Below are 16,747 nucleotides of genomic sequence, written 5' to 3'. Positions count from 1 at the left end.
GCTGAAGCCGGCCCTGAACCACTGTCCCGAGGCATCAGGCAGCTGTGGCTTCCAGCTGGCACCAGGCCATGTCCAGACAGCCCTGCCGCTGGCTGGCTTCCCCCCACCCCTGCCCCGACTCCCTGTGGCCAGCCCCATGTCCCCAGCTCCTGCCCTGCTTGCCGAGACCCTGACTCCGTGGCTTCCATTTCTGGGCCGCCGTGGAGGGGTGGACCTAGAGGAGGCTGGCGTTGTGCAGGCAGTGAAGAGAGGCAGCTGGGAATAAGAGAATGAGGGCTCTACACCAGCCCCACCCAAATCTGACTCCAGCTGTGCCACTGTTGTGGGACTGGGCAGGTTTCCTGACCTCTGCATCAGCTTCTTCAGCTGTAAATGCCGCTGATAATTCTTTTTTTTAACATCTTTATTGGAGTACAACTGCTTTACGATGGTGTGTTAGTTTCTGCTTTACAACAAAGTGAATCAGTTATACATATACATATGTTCCCATATCTCTTCCCTCTTGCATCTCCCTCCCTCCCACCTTCCCTATCCCACCCCTCTAGGGGGTCACAAACCTCCTAGCTGATCTCCCTGTGCTATGCGGCTGCTTCCCACTAGCTCTCTATTTTACATTTGGTGGTGTATATATGTCCCTGCCACTGTCACTTTGTCCCAGCTTACCCGTGCCCCTCCCCATATCCTCAAGTCCATACTCTAGTAATTCTTAACAGTGTTTTGTCATAAAGATGAATTAATAGGGTTGATTCTGACTGGTGGGAATACGAGCGGAGCGGTGGTGGTTTTCATCTTCGTACTCTCCCTTTCAATCTTTCTATGGATACTTTCCTTAGATAGCGGGCCCGTGTGTTCAGGAGCTGACTCCGTCCCCACCGCTGCTCACCCTCTCCCTGTTTTTCTCCCCAGGCTGCTCCCGGCAGATCGGCTTCTCGTTTGTCCGGCCCAAACTCTGTGCCTTCTCTGGCCTCTATTACTGTGACATCTGCCATCGAGATGACGCCTCAGTGATTCCGGCCAGGATCATCCACAACTGGGACCTCACCAAGCGCCCGGTAAGTCTGGAGCCCAGCCTGCCGTGGCCACACGGGGCTGCCGAGTGACAGAGGAGGGCGCGCTCCTCTTTGTGGCTGCTGTTCATATGTTTGGGGGAGTTTGGCTCTAGGGAAGCCTGGGTCACTAGTTCAGGCCCCATGATGTGGGGGAGTTGACTGAGAAAGTAACTGGGTGCTGGTCTCCAGCCCCTGGACAGAGCTCTGTCAGTGCCTCCCTTGGTCCTCAGGTGAGAATCTGAGGATGGTTTGCTGCAGCTCCCCCATGGATACAGATAAAACTGTTCAAAGCACCAACAACTAGATACATAGATGGAAATGATAGATAGGATAGATTAGATATAGATGGTTGGGTGGATGGGTTGGGTGGGTAGATGTGTGCACAGATGGGTGGGTAGATGGGTGGACGGATGTGGATGGAAGGATGAGTGGGTGGATGGATGGGTGGGTGGGTGGATGGATGGGCCAGTCAGCTGGCTGCGCTTCCCCTGGGAGCATTTTTCCATGCATTTATTTTTTTCAAAATCATCTTTATTCGGTTGTTTAGCCTTTCTTCCCCACCCCCAAGAATACAAGCTCCTGCAAAAAGCTACTTTTTGTAAAGTTTGGGATCGTACTGGACTCATACTGATTTATAACATGCTTTGTTTAGTTAGTATTACATCTTGGGTACTTTTTTATGTTCACCAAATGCTTCTGCATAAGATGTATTCTATGATCTTTCAGATTTTCCTCTTCTTCAGCTGAGCTTACCCACTTACATAGCTGTGTTACCATGAGCAAACTGTTTAACTTCAGTCTCCTCGTCTGTAAAGGGGGATTCATAACAGCATCTGTCCCTCCCCAGGCTGTGTGAGGACTAAAAGAGACAGTACCCACCAGTCACTTAGATGGTGCCTTACATTACTGCCCTGAGGCCTCACCTTCTGCCCCTAATTTGCTTGAGGGTCTGCCTCAAGGGGTGCAAACTTGGCCTTCTTCCAAAGGCACAGATTTCCGCTAAGACAGGACACAGAAACACCGGGAAGAGGTTGGTTGCTTCTCTCAAGACCCAGGCCTGCCGGCCGCGCCGCCTCACTATGTGAAGGTGTCTTCACGTGTCCCCATCAGAGTCCAGGGAACATGGTTCTCAGAGCCCGTACCACCCTGACCTTCACCCCACTGGGGGTGAGAACCTCCCAAAGACATTAGCTTCACTTTGGCTTTTTTATTGGTTACCTCATCCCCACCCCTGCCCTCAATGTTAAGTATTTAACTAACTACATGGAGAAAATTAAACCTCAAGATCACCACAAATGCGAAGAACCCTCTGGCCATAAAACACCCTCACTGTTTACAACACCCAGGTACCTCTGTTGAGCCATCTTCTTTTCACTGCTGTAATTTTGGTGCCACTTCATTTTTCCAACTGGAGAATTATAACACTTCCCTTGGCATGCCTGAGGTCAGGAAATATCCAGCTCTCTCAAAGGTCCCGGGCCTGGGAAGAACACGAAAATTCACACTAGAAAAGTGGCTGATCGGCGGGTTAGGGGCCCTTTGTCCACTGTTAGCGCTCTGGCTGACCCACTTGTGCGAGGTCCGGCTGGCACTACTTGGCAGGATGTCAGCCCAGGCCTGGGGCTTCTCTCTTTGTCTGTCTCCTCCACGCCCACGGGGGAGGAACAGTCCCTGGGGAGCTCGAAGCCCAGGCCCGTCGGCCCGCACTTGGCAGTTTTCAGCGCGCATTCCTGCGTGGAATTTCATCTGAGCCTCGCTGGAAGCCTGGGGCTGAGTCGTGGGAAGGGCTGGGGAACAGCAGTTTGACCCGAGTCACAGACTCACCAGGCTTTTGCCAGTGGGCTGCCTGTTGGCTGGGGGCTGGTTCCTCAGGGCTCTGGGAAATGGGAAAAGATGGAGTTGTCAGGTGCTGCGGGAGGCAAGAGATGCTGGTGAAGCTGGTGGAGCAGCCCCCAGCCTAACAGTCTCCTGAGGGCCCTATTACACCCCCCTGAGCCAGGGGACAGACACCTGGACCACACAGGCACTCACAGAGTCTGATGGCAGCTCCCCTTTACTGAGGATATGCTTACATGGATTTTCTTTTCATCTAAGCTCAAAATTATCCCATGCAGTAGGTGGGAGGTAGGTTTTATTTTCCCCATTTTACAGATGAGGAAACTGAGTCACAGAGAGGTTAAGTAAGTTTCATAAGGTCATACAGCTGGGAAGGGGTGAACCAGGAGCCAAAGCCCGACTCCTAAGCACTGCAGGGTGGTTGACGGTGGAGAACATCTCAGCTCCTCCATCCTCATCACGGCAAGGAGGAGACTGCAGGGGAGAGGGGCTTCTCTCTAGCACGTGAGGCAGCCAAGTGTGCAGAGACAACACCTCGGTTTAGACCCGGGCTCTGCTTTCTTCTGGTGGCTTGGGTAAGTCACTTTAGCTTCTCTGAGTCTCAGTTTCCTCATGTGTAAAATGGGGATGATGACACCTTCCCTTTTGGGTTGTTGTGAGGATGTGGTCGAGGTCCTTAGCCCAGTGTCTGGCAAATAGTAGGTGCTCAGTAGTTGGCTTTGGCATCAGGGTCAGGGCTGAGGGTAGAACCTTCAAAGTCCTATCACGTGGGAGAGGCCCAGATTGATCACTCAAATCCACATGGAGACTTGGGGGGGCCCTGGTTGGTGCTGCTGGCAGGGGTGGAGGGAGCTCAGGAAACCTCTAGTTAAGCTGTGTCTGATCCGTAGCTTCCTGTGGTTGGAGCCTGACTCACACGCGTCACCTGGTTCCTGAGTCGGCCCTGGGTAGTGCCTGTTTCCTTTCAGCAGGAAAATGGGGGCAGGGACGACAGGAAATAGTGGGAAGGGTCTGTGAGGCCCAGGAGGAGAGGCATGTTGACCGGAGCAGCCCCTCCTCCGTCCCAGCACTGTCAGGAGGGGCAGCAGCTGGTGTCAGGGGGGAAGAGTGGGTTTGGAAGTCAGATAAACTGGGTTCACATCATGACTTGTACGAGCTGTGGACCTTGGCCAAGTCACTTCCTCTCTCGGAACCTCAGTTTCCTCGTCCGTAAAATGAAGATGGTACCACTTCCCTCGGCAGCTGGTTGGAGGCGTGAGCGAGTGAGTGGGTAACACAGTGCCTGGCCCTCAGGTGCTCACCAAATGGCCCTCCTGTCTCACCCTCGCTGCCTGGTGGTGTCCCCAGGTCTGCAGGCAGGCCCTGAAGTTCCTGACGCAGATCCAGGCCCAGCCCCTCATCAACCTGCAGCTGGTGAACGCGTCTCTGTATGAGCACGTGGAGCGGATGCACCTCATCGGTAGGAGCCGGGAGCAGCTGAAGCTCCTGGGGGATTACCTGGGCCTGTGCCGGAGCGGAGCCCTGAAGGAGTTGAGCAAGAGGTGAGCACCCTGCGCACGCGTGGACACACACACACACAAACACACACACACACCACACACACCACACACCACACACACAGACACACACACACACAAACACAAACACACACACACACCACACACCACACACACACACAAACACCACACACACAGACACACACACACAAACACACACACACACACACCACACACACAAACACACACACCACACACACCACACACACACCACACACACACCACACACACACACACCACACCACACCACACACACACACACACACACCACACCACACCACACACACACCACACACACACACACACACACACACACACACACACACAAATACACATACACACATGGGGTCAGTGCAAAAGCTTCTTGGGAGAAATGCCAGGGCTGGGTGGCGAACTCCTTCCCTTTGTGTTTAGGAGTGGCTTTTATTTGTGCATGTATTTGTTCATTCGTTCGTTTGACAAATATTTACTGAGAACGCGCTCACTGGGCTTGGGCCCCAGTGCTGAGCAAGGTGGACCTGGGTCCTGCCCTCTGGAAGGCATGGCAGGTGAGTAAGGCAGCAGCTACCACCAAGAGTGAGGGCTGGAGCAGAGAGTAGGACGCCCTGGAAGTCCTGCTAGAGGGGCGGGGGATCTAACCCAGACTGGAGGAGGGCAGAGTGGGGAAGGCTCCCTGGAGGAGCTGACATCCAAGGTGAGACCTGCCAAACGAGTGGGAAAGCGAGGAGAGACGCAGGAAAGACTGTTCCAGATAGAAGGAGGGATGAGCTCAGGCTGTGAATGAAGGCCCCATGCGTGGAAAGAACAGGCAGAACTTTCGGGGGCGTGAGGAGGGAAGTAGGGATGTGGTGAGAGGAGGTGGAGAGGTGAGAAGGGCTGTGTCGCCCCGGCTCCTCTGGTTCCCACCAGCCGTTCACCCCATGGCGGCTTGGCTTTGCTGCCGTGGCAGCATCCGTCCCCAAATCCTTGCAAGAGGACAGGGTTGCATGGGACCCTTAGGATGCCCTTCAAGAAGCTTCTTGGTACCCAGGGCCTGAGGGGGGCCTTCAGTGCTCAGTCGGGGCTGAGGGGTGACACCTTCTGTGGGACCCTAGGAGGGCAGACCTCAGGCAGATGAGCTGCTGCTGGCTGCCCAGTTGGGCTTCGCTGCTGGGTTTCTCAGGTCTTGGAGCGGCTCACAAGCCCCTCCCCTTTCCCCCTGCAGCCACCCCTCCCGACAGCGCTGGCCCAGAGGCTGCCTGTCTGAAGGGCTCCCTGCTCAGTCCTGGTCCCCGTCCTCCCAGAGCCGCTCCCGCTCCAGGGCGGCGCAGGGAGAGACTGCTGCGGGCAGCCCTCTCCTGGGCAGAGAGCAGAGGCTGGCCCCTCCCAGGCTCCCAGAGCAGCCGGCTGAGCCCTGGTCTCCTCCGCAGGGCCCAGAAGAACAGAAAGCCCTTTCGGGGCCACCATGAGGGACCTAGAAGGCTGCTTCTGGGGAGGCTATTTCTGTCTCCCTCATCAGCTGAGTGCCTGCGTCCCTACTCACGCCCACCCTTTCTGAGATTCCAGGACCCAGGGCTCCAGAGTCTGCCCTCCTGCCCCCCTGTCCAGGGCGGTAAATGCTCAGGTCGGGTGGGACCCTGTCACCCTCCCCAGTCCGGGGTTCTCTGCAGACCTGAGAAGACCAGGTGCCTGTAGGGTGGGTCCTGGGTGCCGGCCTTATTCACCCATCCCTGCCGTGCTGAGATTGTTTGGTCAGCAGCCTTACTGGCCTGTCCGGGCTGCCCTGCCTGGGCACTGGGGACAGTCCTGCCTCTTTCTCTCGGGCCCTGCTGTTCGCATCCTTGGACGGCAGCACTGCACGCGGTGCTCCCAGCCTTTGAGAAAGCAGGGCCAGGCCTGTGCAAGTCCCATTTCAGAAGCAGCGGGGGGCGGGGGAAGAGTTCAGGAGCAGCCCCCGCCGGGCCCCAGATCCACTGTGTGACTCAGGGAAGTTGCTTCACTTCTCTGAGCTTCAGCTTTCTTGTCTGTAAAATGGGCCAGTGATCCCTGCGTTGACGTGGCCTACCGGAGTTGTGGTGAGGGCCACGTGAGGGGCTCAGTGTCTGGGGTGGGACAGGGACAGGTGGACAAATGGCCCTGGGTCAGGGCGGCGTGTGCCATGAAGAAGGAAGGAAGGGCCAGGGGAGCTCCCGGAGGAGGTGGCATCAGCTGTGGGTTTGTGAAGTTCGTTTCTTTTGTTCTTTTAAAAAGAAAAAGTGCTTTTCTTTTTCTTCTTTACAAAGATAGTATTCAAATAGTATGAAAGAGAGTCAAGCAGAAAGTTGGGATCCCCCTTCTCTAGTGTGGCCACCTTCAGTTCTCTTAGATGCTCCAGACCCCACTTGGTCCTCACACAGGAGAACAGAGTTGCCACAACACAAACGGCATCACGTACGTAGTGAACTGGGGTTCAGCAAAAGAAGCAGAGAAGAAAGCGGAAGGGAGGGACCGCTTTCCTGGCTAAGGGAGCCCAGGGTATGGAGGCGGGGCGGGAGCATCTCTCGCCAGGGCCTTCGGGGAGCTCAGGGCAGCCAGGTCGTGGGCCAGGGGCCAGACCTCGAAGGCCCTGTGCCACAGCAAAGGCGTCTGGATTTTAGTCTGCTGGCAGTGGGGAGCTGTTGAGGGGTTTTGAGCAAGGGACGGTCATGTTCAGTCAGGAGTTTAGGAAAGACCAGTTTAGTGGCAGTGGGGCGTGGGTGCTGGTGTAGGAGCTGTCCCAGGAGGTGAGGAGGCCTGGACTGAGTTGGCCAGAGTGAAGGGTGAGAGGACGGGAAGGGCTGAGGAGAAACATGCAGGTTTTGGGTGTGGGATCCCCTTTCTCTCAGGGGGATGCCCTGGCGAAGGGGACTCCTCTGTGAACAGAGGGCAGACGACAGAGAGGACTCTCCACCCAAATCAGCCCCACCCTTCCCGCCGGCTCGGGAACAGCCTGTGCACCCTGCACCCCCTGCATTTCCCTGCTGATAAACGGTAGCGTCCTGTTTCCAGAAAGCTGGACGTTTACTGGGGAGACCAGCATGTTGAGCTGAGCAGACAGTGGCCGCATCCTCACCCCACGCAGCACAGCCTGGCCTGCCTGCCTGCCTGGTGGAACTTGCCGTCTCGGCCCTGGGTGGGGTCCCCCCTGGACCACAACTGAGGCCACGGGGTGGGCAGAGCCAAGCACCTCCTCCAGATGCCGCGGGGCCTGGCACCTTCCCGCCCCCAGATGTCCAGAGCATCCTAGGGCAGGTTCCCCCACTTCCTCAGACTGGGAGAATTCAACCCCCAACCCCAGTACCAACACAGACACACAGCAAGGCCAGACAAGTTTTTGTACCGGGGGAGTTTCTGCAGGTGTTTCCTCTCCATCTCTCAGGATGTGACCCTTGGGATCTGTGCCATTGCTGAAGTGGAAACTAGAGCTGGGTTGGCAGCTGAGCCCTCGTCCTCTGCCTCCCCCACCCCCCGCCCTCCCCCCGCCTCTGAAATGGGATCTGCTGCACTCAGGACATGTCTCAGCTCCTCTCCCATAGCACTGAAACCAGATGCTTGAATGTCTGTCCCTCCACTAGACCAGGGGCTACAGGAAGGCAGAGGCCACGTCCTGTGCATTTCTGTCCCCAGCCCTGTCCCTGGTATGTAATGGTGGCAATAATGACAATAGCTAACACCTACAGGCATTCTCTGGGTGGAAAGGATGCAGGCTCTGGAGCCAGACTCCTGCATTCGTTCAGACTCCAGCTCCGCCACTTACTAGCTGTGTGACCACAGGCAAGTTATTTAACCTCTCTGGGCCTCCATTTCCTCTTGCAAAATGGGGGTTATAATGGTGTCAACCTCACAGGAGTCTTGTGAGAATTAAGTGAGTTAATATGTATAAAGCTTTTAGTCCCGTTCCCGGTACCAAGCGTTAGCTTTCCTCATCATCCTCATCATTATTTTTTAAATAGATGTTTATTTTTTTATATCTTCAAATTAAAATTTTTGCAGCTTTATTAAGTATAATTGACAAAATTGTAAGACATTTAAAGTGTATGTTGTGATGATTTGACATATGATTACATTGTGAAAGGATTCCTCCCATCTGGTTAATTAGCGTATCCATCATCCTCACATATTTTATATATTTTTATATATATACATGGTGTGTGTGTGTGTCTGAGAGAGAGAGAGAGAGAGAGACAGAGAGAATATTTGAGTTCTACTCTTAGCAAATTTCAGTTATACAGTGCAGTGTTATCAACTGTGGTTAATAATTATTCATTGTTTACTATTTACGAGGCACTGTGCCAGATACTTTAAATTATTTCATCCTCAGAACAGCTCTCTTTCTCAGGTGAGGAAACCTGAGGTTCAGAGAGGTTAAGTAACTTGCCCAAGGTCCCAACAGCTTGTCACCTGGAAGCCCAGGTCCCAAGCCCAGACGGCTGACTGCTCCGCCCAGGCGGGAGTTGTTTATGCCTGGTCAGCAGCGCTGAGGGAATGAAACCAAACCCAGGTTGGCCCGGGTTCCTTCTAAGGAATCTCTTGTATTTTCTTTGAAGGCTCAACCACAGGAATTATCTCTTGGAGTCTCCTCACAAGTACAGTGTCGCGGACCTCCAGCAGGTGAGATTGCCGTCCCCCAGAGCTCTCTAGAGGGACCTTATTCCTGGAGAAATCAGAAAGGGACATGATGGGGTGGGGGGAGAGTGCCTGTAGTTTACTGAGGCAAGACGGCCGTCTTTAGCTTTTTGGTAGCTCGGAAGGGGTGCCCCGCCATCCACGCTTCCTGGGCAGTGGCTGAGCCCCCAGCGCCCCTGGGACAAGCAGGAACTGCAGCAAAGCCCGGGATCACAGGGCTCAGCGCCTTCCCAGCGTCTGGACTCCTCCCCGCAGGGATGGCAGAGGGAGGGGTGAGGGTTTGGGACGTGCCTTTCCTCAAGGGAGGGTACAGTGGATTCCGCACGTGCTCGGCCTGATTCCGGGAGGTTTTCTTGCCCAAGTGGAAGGAAACTCCTCTTGGGGTAGGAGTTTTTCAGGCAGGGTGCCAGGAGCAGCAGCCCACGTCTCGCAGGCGGCCTCAGGCTCGGCACAGCTGCTTAAAAGGCCCGGTGGCCCGCGCTTGCCCTCCACAGATCGCGGACGGGGTGTATGAAGGATTCCTCAAGTCCCTGATCGAGTTTGCCTCCCAGCACGTCTACCACTGCGACCTGTGCACCCAGCGCGGCTTCATCTGCCAGATCTGCCACCACCATGGCATCATCTTCCCCTTTGAGTTTGACACCACGGTCAGGTATGCGGACCCTCAGCCAGACACCCCACCCCACCCCCATTCCCACCCGGCCCCCTGGAGTCCCCGGGCGGCAGGCCCGGTGCCCAGGGAGGGGGACAAGACGAGCCCTCACAGGACTCCCTGCCTCCACCGAGCCATCCATGTTTCTGGAGAAGAGGTGGCCGCTGTCTCTCTGAGTTGTGGTGGGAGGACCTCAGTTTTGTCCTCTGTGAGCAGGTGGAGGAGGAACTGGATGAGTTTCTGGCCTGGAGTGTTGGCACAGGCCGGGCATAAAGTGGGCACCTGGTGGGTGGTACCTGCCACTGCCTCTGCCCCTGCAACAATTGTTCTTGTCCCCAGTTATTGCTCATTATCAGAAGCCTCTAAATGGAAAAATTCATCCACCAAACCTCCATTCCAACCCCTGTGGGAGTGGAAAACTGAACTGGTGGGAGCATTCATTCATTTTCAGTAGGTGTCCCCGGACCCGGATTTGACCTCTGAACAGACCTGGGCCTGAGTTTTTTAAACTGCACAGTGTTTGAAACATAGGCAAGAAATCATTTTGTGAGTCTCAGCAGTATTTATAAAAAGGGAAATGGAATGGAGTATCAGCATGCATTGCAGGGCTTAGGGGTGAGCACTGTGGCGAGAGCCTTTTGTTCCAGAACAGAGAGGCAGCGCCGTGTGCCGTGGGGGGCAGGTCCCCGTCAGGAACACTGACCAGCCTCGAGCCCCGGGAGGCCCATCGGTCCCAGCAGTGCTTGCTGCTTTCTCCCAGGTGTGGCGAATGCAAGACCGTCTTCCACCAGAGCTGTCAGGCCGTGATGAAGAAGGGCTGCCCCCGCTGTGCCCGCCGGCGCAAGTACCAGGAACAGAGCACTCTTGCCTAAGCCCGTTGCCTGTCCCCACCCGGGACCCGGGGCTCAGCCATCCCAGCTGGGTTGGCCATCAGCCTGGGTCACACTTTCAAGGTGTCACAGATGTCTCCCTTGTCAGGAAGACTCTCGGATGTGACCAGAGCATGAGCCTATGAGAGGGAGCCTTGGGAGCTCTCGATGACACCTCCTGCGCCCCACCCATCGGCTCCAGGAGGCCGGGACACCAGCAGATGCCCCTATCCGAGGATGCGGGAGGAGAGGGGCTTTGCACTCATTGACCCGGGTCCCCTCACTGACGCACCATCTCCATTAGGGCTGTTCAAACACTGTGGAAATAAGACTTGGGAAGCATTTTCAATTCCACATTCCTGATTTAAAGGCCTAGTTTTTTTAAGGCGGGTTTTTTTCCCTTCATATTTCAACAGAAAATATTTTTTTATTCTTGACCCTCCACAAGTCACCCAAGAAATCCAGGCACTCTCACCCTGAGCAAATGTGCAGGAACCGCTCAGACCAGGCCTGCAGGCGGGTGTCGGCTGGGTGGACAGGCCCCCTAGGACAGAGCCTGCCAGCTGGCGGGTGCCTTTCCTTCCCCCTTACCGAGCGCTCGCTGCCGACAGCTCCTGTACAACGTGCCAAACACCCGGGGAGCCAGGCAGGCTCAGTCCTGAGGACTGTGTGTTTCCTCTCCCTCTCCTCTCTGCTCCCCGCCCCCTCCTCACCTGAAAAGCCCATCACTTCCTCCGTGTCAGAGCCCCTGGCTCTCCTATAGCCTGGGATCTTGGTCCGGCAGGAGGAGGGGAATGACTTGGAACCAGCACTGTCAGCACTTTGAGCCTTCCTTGGTCCAGGGAAGGGTCGTCATCCAGCCCACCCCCCAGCCCCCTGCCCTCCTCACTCCTACCACCAACAAACAGCCAGATGGGCGGGGGACTGCTGCAGGCGCAGGAATGCATCCCCACCTGACTGACCCCCACCAGGACAGAGGTAGGCTGGGTCCCCACTGTGGAACAGTCACCCTCGTCCTTCCACGAAGAGTGTCGGCCCTGCTGCTGAGATGTGCAGGCACACGCAGGAGAAGCCACCCTCGTAGAAGGATGCTCAGCCTCAGTTTACAAAGCCATGGGAGTTCACAAAGCTTTGCTGGACCGGCCCAGGAGGGGTGCTGCCGAGAGACTGGACAATTTCACCGGAGCACAACTGCCTTTTGAAGGAGTCTTGGGATGGAGCCTGGAATTGTTTTCAAAGTGATATTTAGACCCTTGGGGTTGGGGGGTGAAATCTGGGCATGATTTCTCTGTTGCCTCCCCCCGCCACCTCTCCTGGATCCAGCAGGCCCCCCTCAGCCCTGGGGTCTTCTGGCCATCCTATCTGCACTCAGCTTGGATTGGGGGCCTCAGGTGGAGATCCGCCTTCACTGACAAGATACGAACCTACTCCCACCTCTCCCTTGGGCTGATTTGGCTGCTGAGTCACCTGCCCGGCTCCGTGGAGCTGGATAAATTGTGCAATAGAATCAAGGAGGTGGTAGGCGGATGGGGGAGGGGGCTGTCACACAGCTTCTCTGTCCCCATTACAGAAGATGGTGCACACCTGTGCCCAGCACACCAAAGAAAGTGGCTCCTTACCCCCACCCCACCCTCCATAGCCAGCATTAATGCTCCACCACAAACACAGCCTGATCAGAGCCGTAATTGGTCCAGATCCCTGAGTGGGCCTGGGGTGGGCAGCGCCGCCTGAGCCCAGCCCTGTTTCCTCGGGCCTGTGAGTATATTCTGTATTCCAGAAGGTCCCTAGGAGGCAGCAGGAGTGAGGCCCTGGAGGAGCTCACTTTGGTCTGGCGGGGGCCTGGCACGCCCCCACTCCCCGCCCTCCCTGAGATCAGTAGCATTAGAGCTGACCCTCCCCCATACCAAAAAGCTGCTGATGCTTTTAGATGAGTTGACTTTTAACACCCTCACCTCCAATGGGAAGCTGATGTGAACCTCAGTAGTGCCCACACTATTTTTAAAATTTCATTTTATGCAATAAACTGTTTCTAGTGAGGGGCCCTGGCCCTGAGAAGTGCTTTGCAATGTACCGAAGGAACTGCTGCGTGTGATTTTTGAATGATTTTTCAGTAAAGACCTGATCTTTCTAACCTGTGGTCTGGTTTCTGAATCTTTTTTTTTTTTTTTTAATAAGTAATTCGGTTATTTTATTTATTTAGGCCATGCCACCTGGCATGCAGGATCCTAGTTCCCCAGACCAGGGATCGAACCCAGATCCCCTGCAGTGGAAGCACAGAGTCTTAACCACTGGACCGCCAGGGAAGTCCCTGGTTTCTGAATCTTAATGCTGCCTCTGATTGGTGGAGACCACAGGCCCTCAGTTACCATCTGATAGCCGCCCTGCTCTCTTGTCAGTCAAACCCATAGGCAACGGAGGGCAGGAGGGGGGTGGTTATTGGTAAACATTTGCAAGCAGGGGGCTTGTGTGCCAGGAGTGGGCATGGAGAAGAGGGGAAGTAATTCTTCAGTCTACCCCCGGCCCTTGCCTCTCCTCAGAGTCAGCCCCCCTCCCCCACCGTGGGATAGGATTTCAGGGCCTTTGGGGAGCTTTACTTACCACCGCGATGGCTTCTCTCCTGTTCCTGAAATGTCAAAGCACAGACTCCTGACACTGGAACATGTGAAACCATTTCCCACAGGGTTACCCAAGGCAAGAGAAGGGGCTCAGGAAGGAAAGGTTTGTGAGCAGGGCCCGATTCAGGGCTCATGGTTTTAGGGCTCAATGTGGCCTTTACTTGGCTGCCAACTTTCCTCTGAAGTTCCAGAAGAAGTCCCAGGGGTGGGGGGCGCCTGCAGGGGGAAGCCCGCCCCTGCCCATTGTAAAGACAGAAGAAGGAAACAGACTAATTCCCAGGGAAATCAGGTTGCAGGAAAATGGGACTGAAAGATTCAGGTCTGCAGTTTCCTGTCCTTGAAGATGCCTCTCAGCCTTCGAGGGACCACTCACTCTCCGCCCACTGCATGAGCCCCAGCTTCCCTCAAGGGCAGGTAGTGTTGGGCTCCCGAGGAAACCTGAGGGACCTGGTGCGAGGGCTAGAGGAGGCAGGCCCAGAGGAGGGCCAGGAGCACATGACCTGTGTGCTGCCTTTGGACTCAATCCTCCATCCTTAGCAAGGTGTTTCTGAGAACCCTTGTGTCTCCCTTCCCCCTCCTCCTAAAGGAGGATGGGGGGTGGGATTGGAGACCTCAATTCAACCCCAAAGAGGAGGACAGCTCACCTCATAATAAAATTAGTGGTAATAACTAATCTAATGTGTTCTCAGAACGTGATCATAACAATACATTTGCTTAGTGCATCTCATTTAATCTTCACAACAATCCTATGAAGTAGGTGTTATTATCCCCAGTTTACAGGAAAGAAAACTGAGATGCAGAGATAAGGTGAGCGTCTTGAGTTCAAGCCCCAGGAGCCTGCTCTGAGCTTATCCTACGGACAGATTGGAGGAGGCCCTCCTCCCCCACAAGGGTCAAGGCAAGGCAGTGGGGGAAAGGGGTAGAGTAGAGCAGTGGAGGGAAATCTGGCCAGAAGTTGGTGAGAAGGCCTCCTCCCCTCTCGTCCCACCGTCCTGGTTCTGCTGCCTCCACCTCCGGGAGTCCGCCAGGTGTGGCCCAGGATCCCGGGAGGTGCGGGGGAAGGGGTGGCGCCTCTGCTCCTCGGGCGCTGGCCCGTCCCAGAGGGGACAGGAAGCCAGGACACCGGGGATTGTCTCTCGGAGCCGCAACCCCAGTCCGGGAGGAAGTTCTGCCGGGTGCTCTCCGCCGGTGCCTCCCTCGCTATTTTGTTGAACAGGAAACAGGGCAGCGTGGGAGCAGGGCGGTGGAGGAGGGAGCGCCGGACGCCGAGCCCCCGCGCGGCTGCCAGGACAAGTGGAGGCGAGGCCAGCGATCGGACACCCCGAGGTGCCAGGGCAGGGCCGGACTGGGCGGGGGTGCTGATCTGGGGCGGGGAGGGGGATCGCAGGTGGCGGGTCCTCACCCGGGAGCATCGCGAGCCAGCCCCTTCGCACTGCGCGAGCCTGAGCTGCGCGGGCTCGGAAGGAGGGCCGCGCGGGACGGATCTTCCCCTCCCCCGGGAGGAGGTGGGAGGCGAAGGGCTGCGCTCCGTCCCGGGGCAGGAGGGGCGCAGGCCCAGGCCCCCAGCGTCGACCCAGGCGTTGGCGCCGCTGTGGCTCTTGTCTGTCTCCCTGGCAGTGGACGCAGTGCACCTCCTGGTGATGGGTCCGTCCTCGCCCTCCAGGGATCCTCCCCGCTCCCCCATCCCTTCCGTTCTCTTCGCTCCCCCAGGGTCAGGGAAGGAGCTGAGGGTTGGGTCCCCTCCCCACCCAGCCAGTGACCCTGCGCTCCGGGGAGCGTCCCTGCGGTGGGAACCCCGCTCCAAGTTTTTCCAGGCCCGGCCGAGTTGCGTTCGGAAAGAGCCTGGGGAGGATGTAGATGGGACCGGAGCGGGTAGTGCCTGCAACCCGCACAGTTCAGGATGCAAATGGCCTTGCTCGGACTGGGAACGCCCCGGCAAGACTGCAAGCCCGGGTCGAGCAGTCCCTAAGCAGCGCGCCCGCGGGACGCAGAGGCTCGCGGACAACTAATCTCGCGCATAGGGGTGGGGTGGGTCGGGGCAGGGTCGGGACACTACCCTCCCTTGGATCCGCTCGCGACCCTCCAGCGCCCCTTCGGTCGCAGCCCTCCCTGCCCGTGCCCCTCCCTCAGGCCTTCTCCTGCCCCGGGCCCCGCCCCCAAAGTCCCCACCGGCCCAGGCCGACTTCTTCAGGCTCCTCCTCGTCCCTCCCAGACACAGCCGCTCTGGGAACTGAAGGCAGCCCTCTCCTTCTTTGCACTCCTTGCCGGCTCCTGCTCCCCGAGGCCTCTCCAGCCTAGCTCTTTGAAGCCCCGCCCAAGGAGATGGCAGGGACCTAACCTGCATACATCCTCCGGCTCCGCCCAGCCAGCCCATGGGCTCCGTGAGGTCAGCCCTGCTGCCGACGTGAGTGAGCGCGGGGTTCCAGGGGAAGGTGGTGAGAAGGGGTGTCCCCACCTAGGGTTTGGTGGCTTAGCTCCCGTCAGCTCAAGGACCCCGCCTCCAGGGCCCAGTGTGCTTAGTGACTCAGTTTACACCCCTTCCCCATCGGGGAAAGCTTGAGAAAGAGAAGGAGCGCTAGACCAGACCAGACCTTGTGCCTTGGATCCCTCAGACTCAGCAAGAGGCCGAGCTCCCAGCGGCTGGTCCCAGGTCACCTTTGTGGGTCAGTAGGTGTGGTCGATATAAAGGCTTGGAGGGACCAGCCACTCAGGCAGGCTTACAACTGGGCTCCGACTCCCTCCCCCAACATACCAAGGGCCAGACTGAGCTGGCGTGGAGGGGGACGTGTTGTGGTGATCACTCCAGGAGAGCTTTGGGGGCCCATGGGTACATCGCACGGGTAGTCACTGTCACAAAGTGCATTCCCCAGGGGCCATTCTCATGGGGCAAGGTAGAGATCACAGGGCAGGGGGGCAGGCCGCAAGGCCGAGCCTCTCTCTGGAGGTGGAGATGGGAGCAAGAGAGCAGGGGGCGGTGCCGGTCGGTCTGGGCTGGCCGGGCTCCGGGTTCACGTCTGTGGCAAAGCCGCTGGGGAAGGAAAGAGCAACTGAGAGAACCGGTTCCCCCGGCCTTGGCAGCCGCGGCCCCTGACGCCAAGGCCCTTGGACTAAGCGGGGCAGGGACACTCCCAGAGTAAAGCTGGGGCCGCTCCTGGAGCCCAAGCCCCAACCCTGTCCCCGCGGGCCTCGGGCGCACACGCCTGGGGAGTGGGGTGCCAAGGACGCGATTCCATGAGGGCTGGAAGCGTCGGGGAGGGGTGGGAGGGGGGTAATGGAATGGGCTATTCTTCCCACTTCACAGACGCGGAAACTGAGGCCCAGTCAACTTTTAGGCAAACGTGGTGTCGACTTTATCGCGGGCAATCACCCCCATCTCTTTGAGCCAAAGCTTCCCTGGCTGTAAAGCTGGACCAGTATTACCCACAATCTCCCCACCAAGGGATAGAATTTTACAATCAACCAAGAGAATGAAAGGGCTGTCTTAATTCCATCACTGAGTGTAAGAATGAAAACCTTAGAGATTATTTTATCCAAGTCCCCCGTTTTA

At 56.8% G+C, this 16,747-nt stretch overlaps 2 protein-coding genes across 11 annotated transcripts in view; both read left to right on the top strand.

Moving 5' to 3' along the window:
* Positions 1-12,716, top strand: part of PLEKHM1 (pleckstrin homology and RUN domain containing M1) — a 51,663-nt gene extending 38,947 nt beyond the window's left edge. For all 9 annotated transcript variants that reach the window (XR_010838166.1, XR_010838167.1, XR_010838165.1 and 6 more), the window contains 5 exons: positions 907-1,052; positions 4,233-4,426; positions 8,986-9,049; positions 9,559-9,716; positions 10,477-12,716. Coding sequence is in view for 6 of the 9 variants with exons in the window: in XM_067021138.1 (XP_066877239.1) it covers positions 907-1,052; positions 4,233-4,426; positions 8,986-9,049; positions 9,559-9,716; positions 10,477-10,588 (674 nt within the window). In the remaining 3 variants the exon portion in view is untranslated. The remainder of the gene's footprint in view (positions 1-906; positions 1,053-4,232; positions 4,427-8,985; positions 9,050-9,558; positions 9,717-10,476) is intronic.
* A 1,426-nt stretch (positions 12,717-14,142) lies between these two features.
* Positions 14,143-16,747, top strand: part of ARHGAP27 (Rho GTPase activating protein 27) — a 30,917-nt gene continuing 28,312 nt past the window's right edge. Inside the window, exons 1-3 of one of the 2 annotated variants that reach the window (XM_067020882.1) lie at positions 14,143-14,228; positions 14,417-14,526; positions 15,413-15,604. The gene's annotated coding sequence lies outside the window, so the exon portion shown is untranslated. Of the gene's footprint in view, positions 14,229-14,414; positions 14,527-15,412; positions 15,605-16,747 lie in introns of those variants that run through there. The other variant, XM_067020881.1, reaches the window with a different exon arrangement.

This window comes from Kogia breviceps, chromosome 19, assembly GCF_026419965.1.
Source record: "Kogia breviceps isolate mKogBre1 chromosome 19, mKogBre1 haplotype 1, whole genome shotgun sequence".
In the NCBI taxonomy this organism is placed as follows: Eukaryota; Metazoa; Chordata; class Mammalia; order Artiodactyla; family Physeteridae; genus Kogia; species Kogia breviceps.
This window is presented reverse-complemented; position numbering and strand designations above follow the sequence as displayed.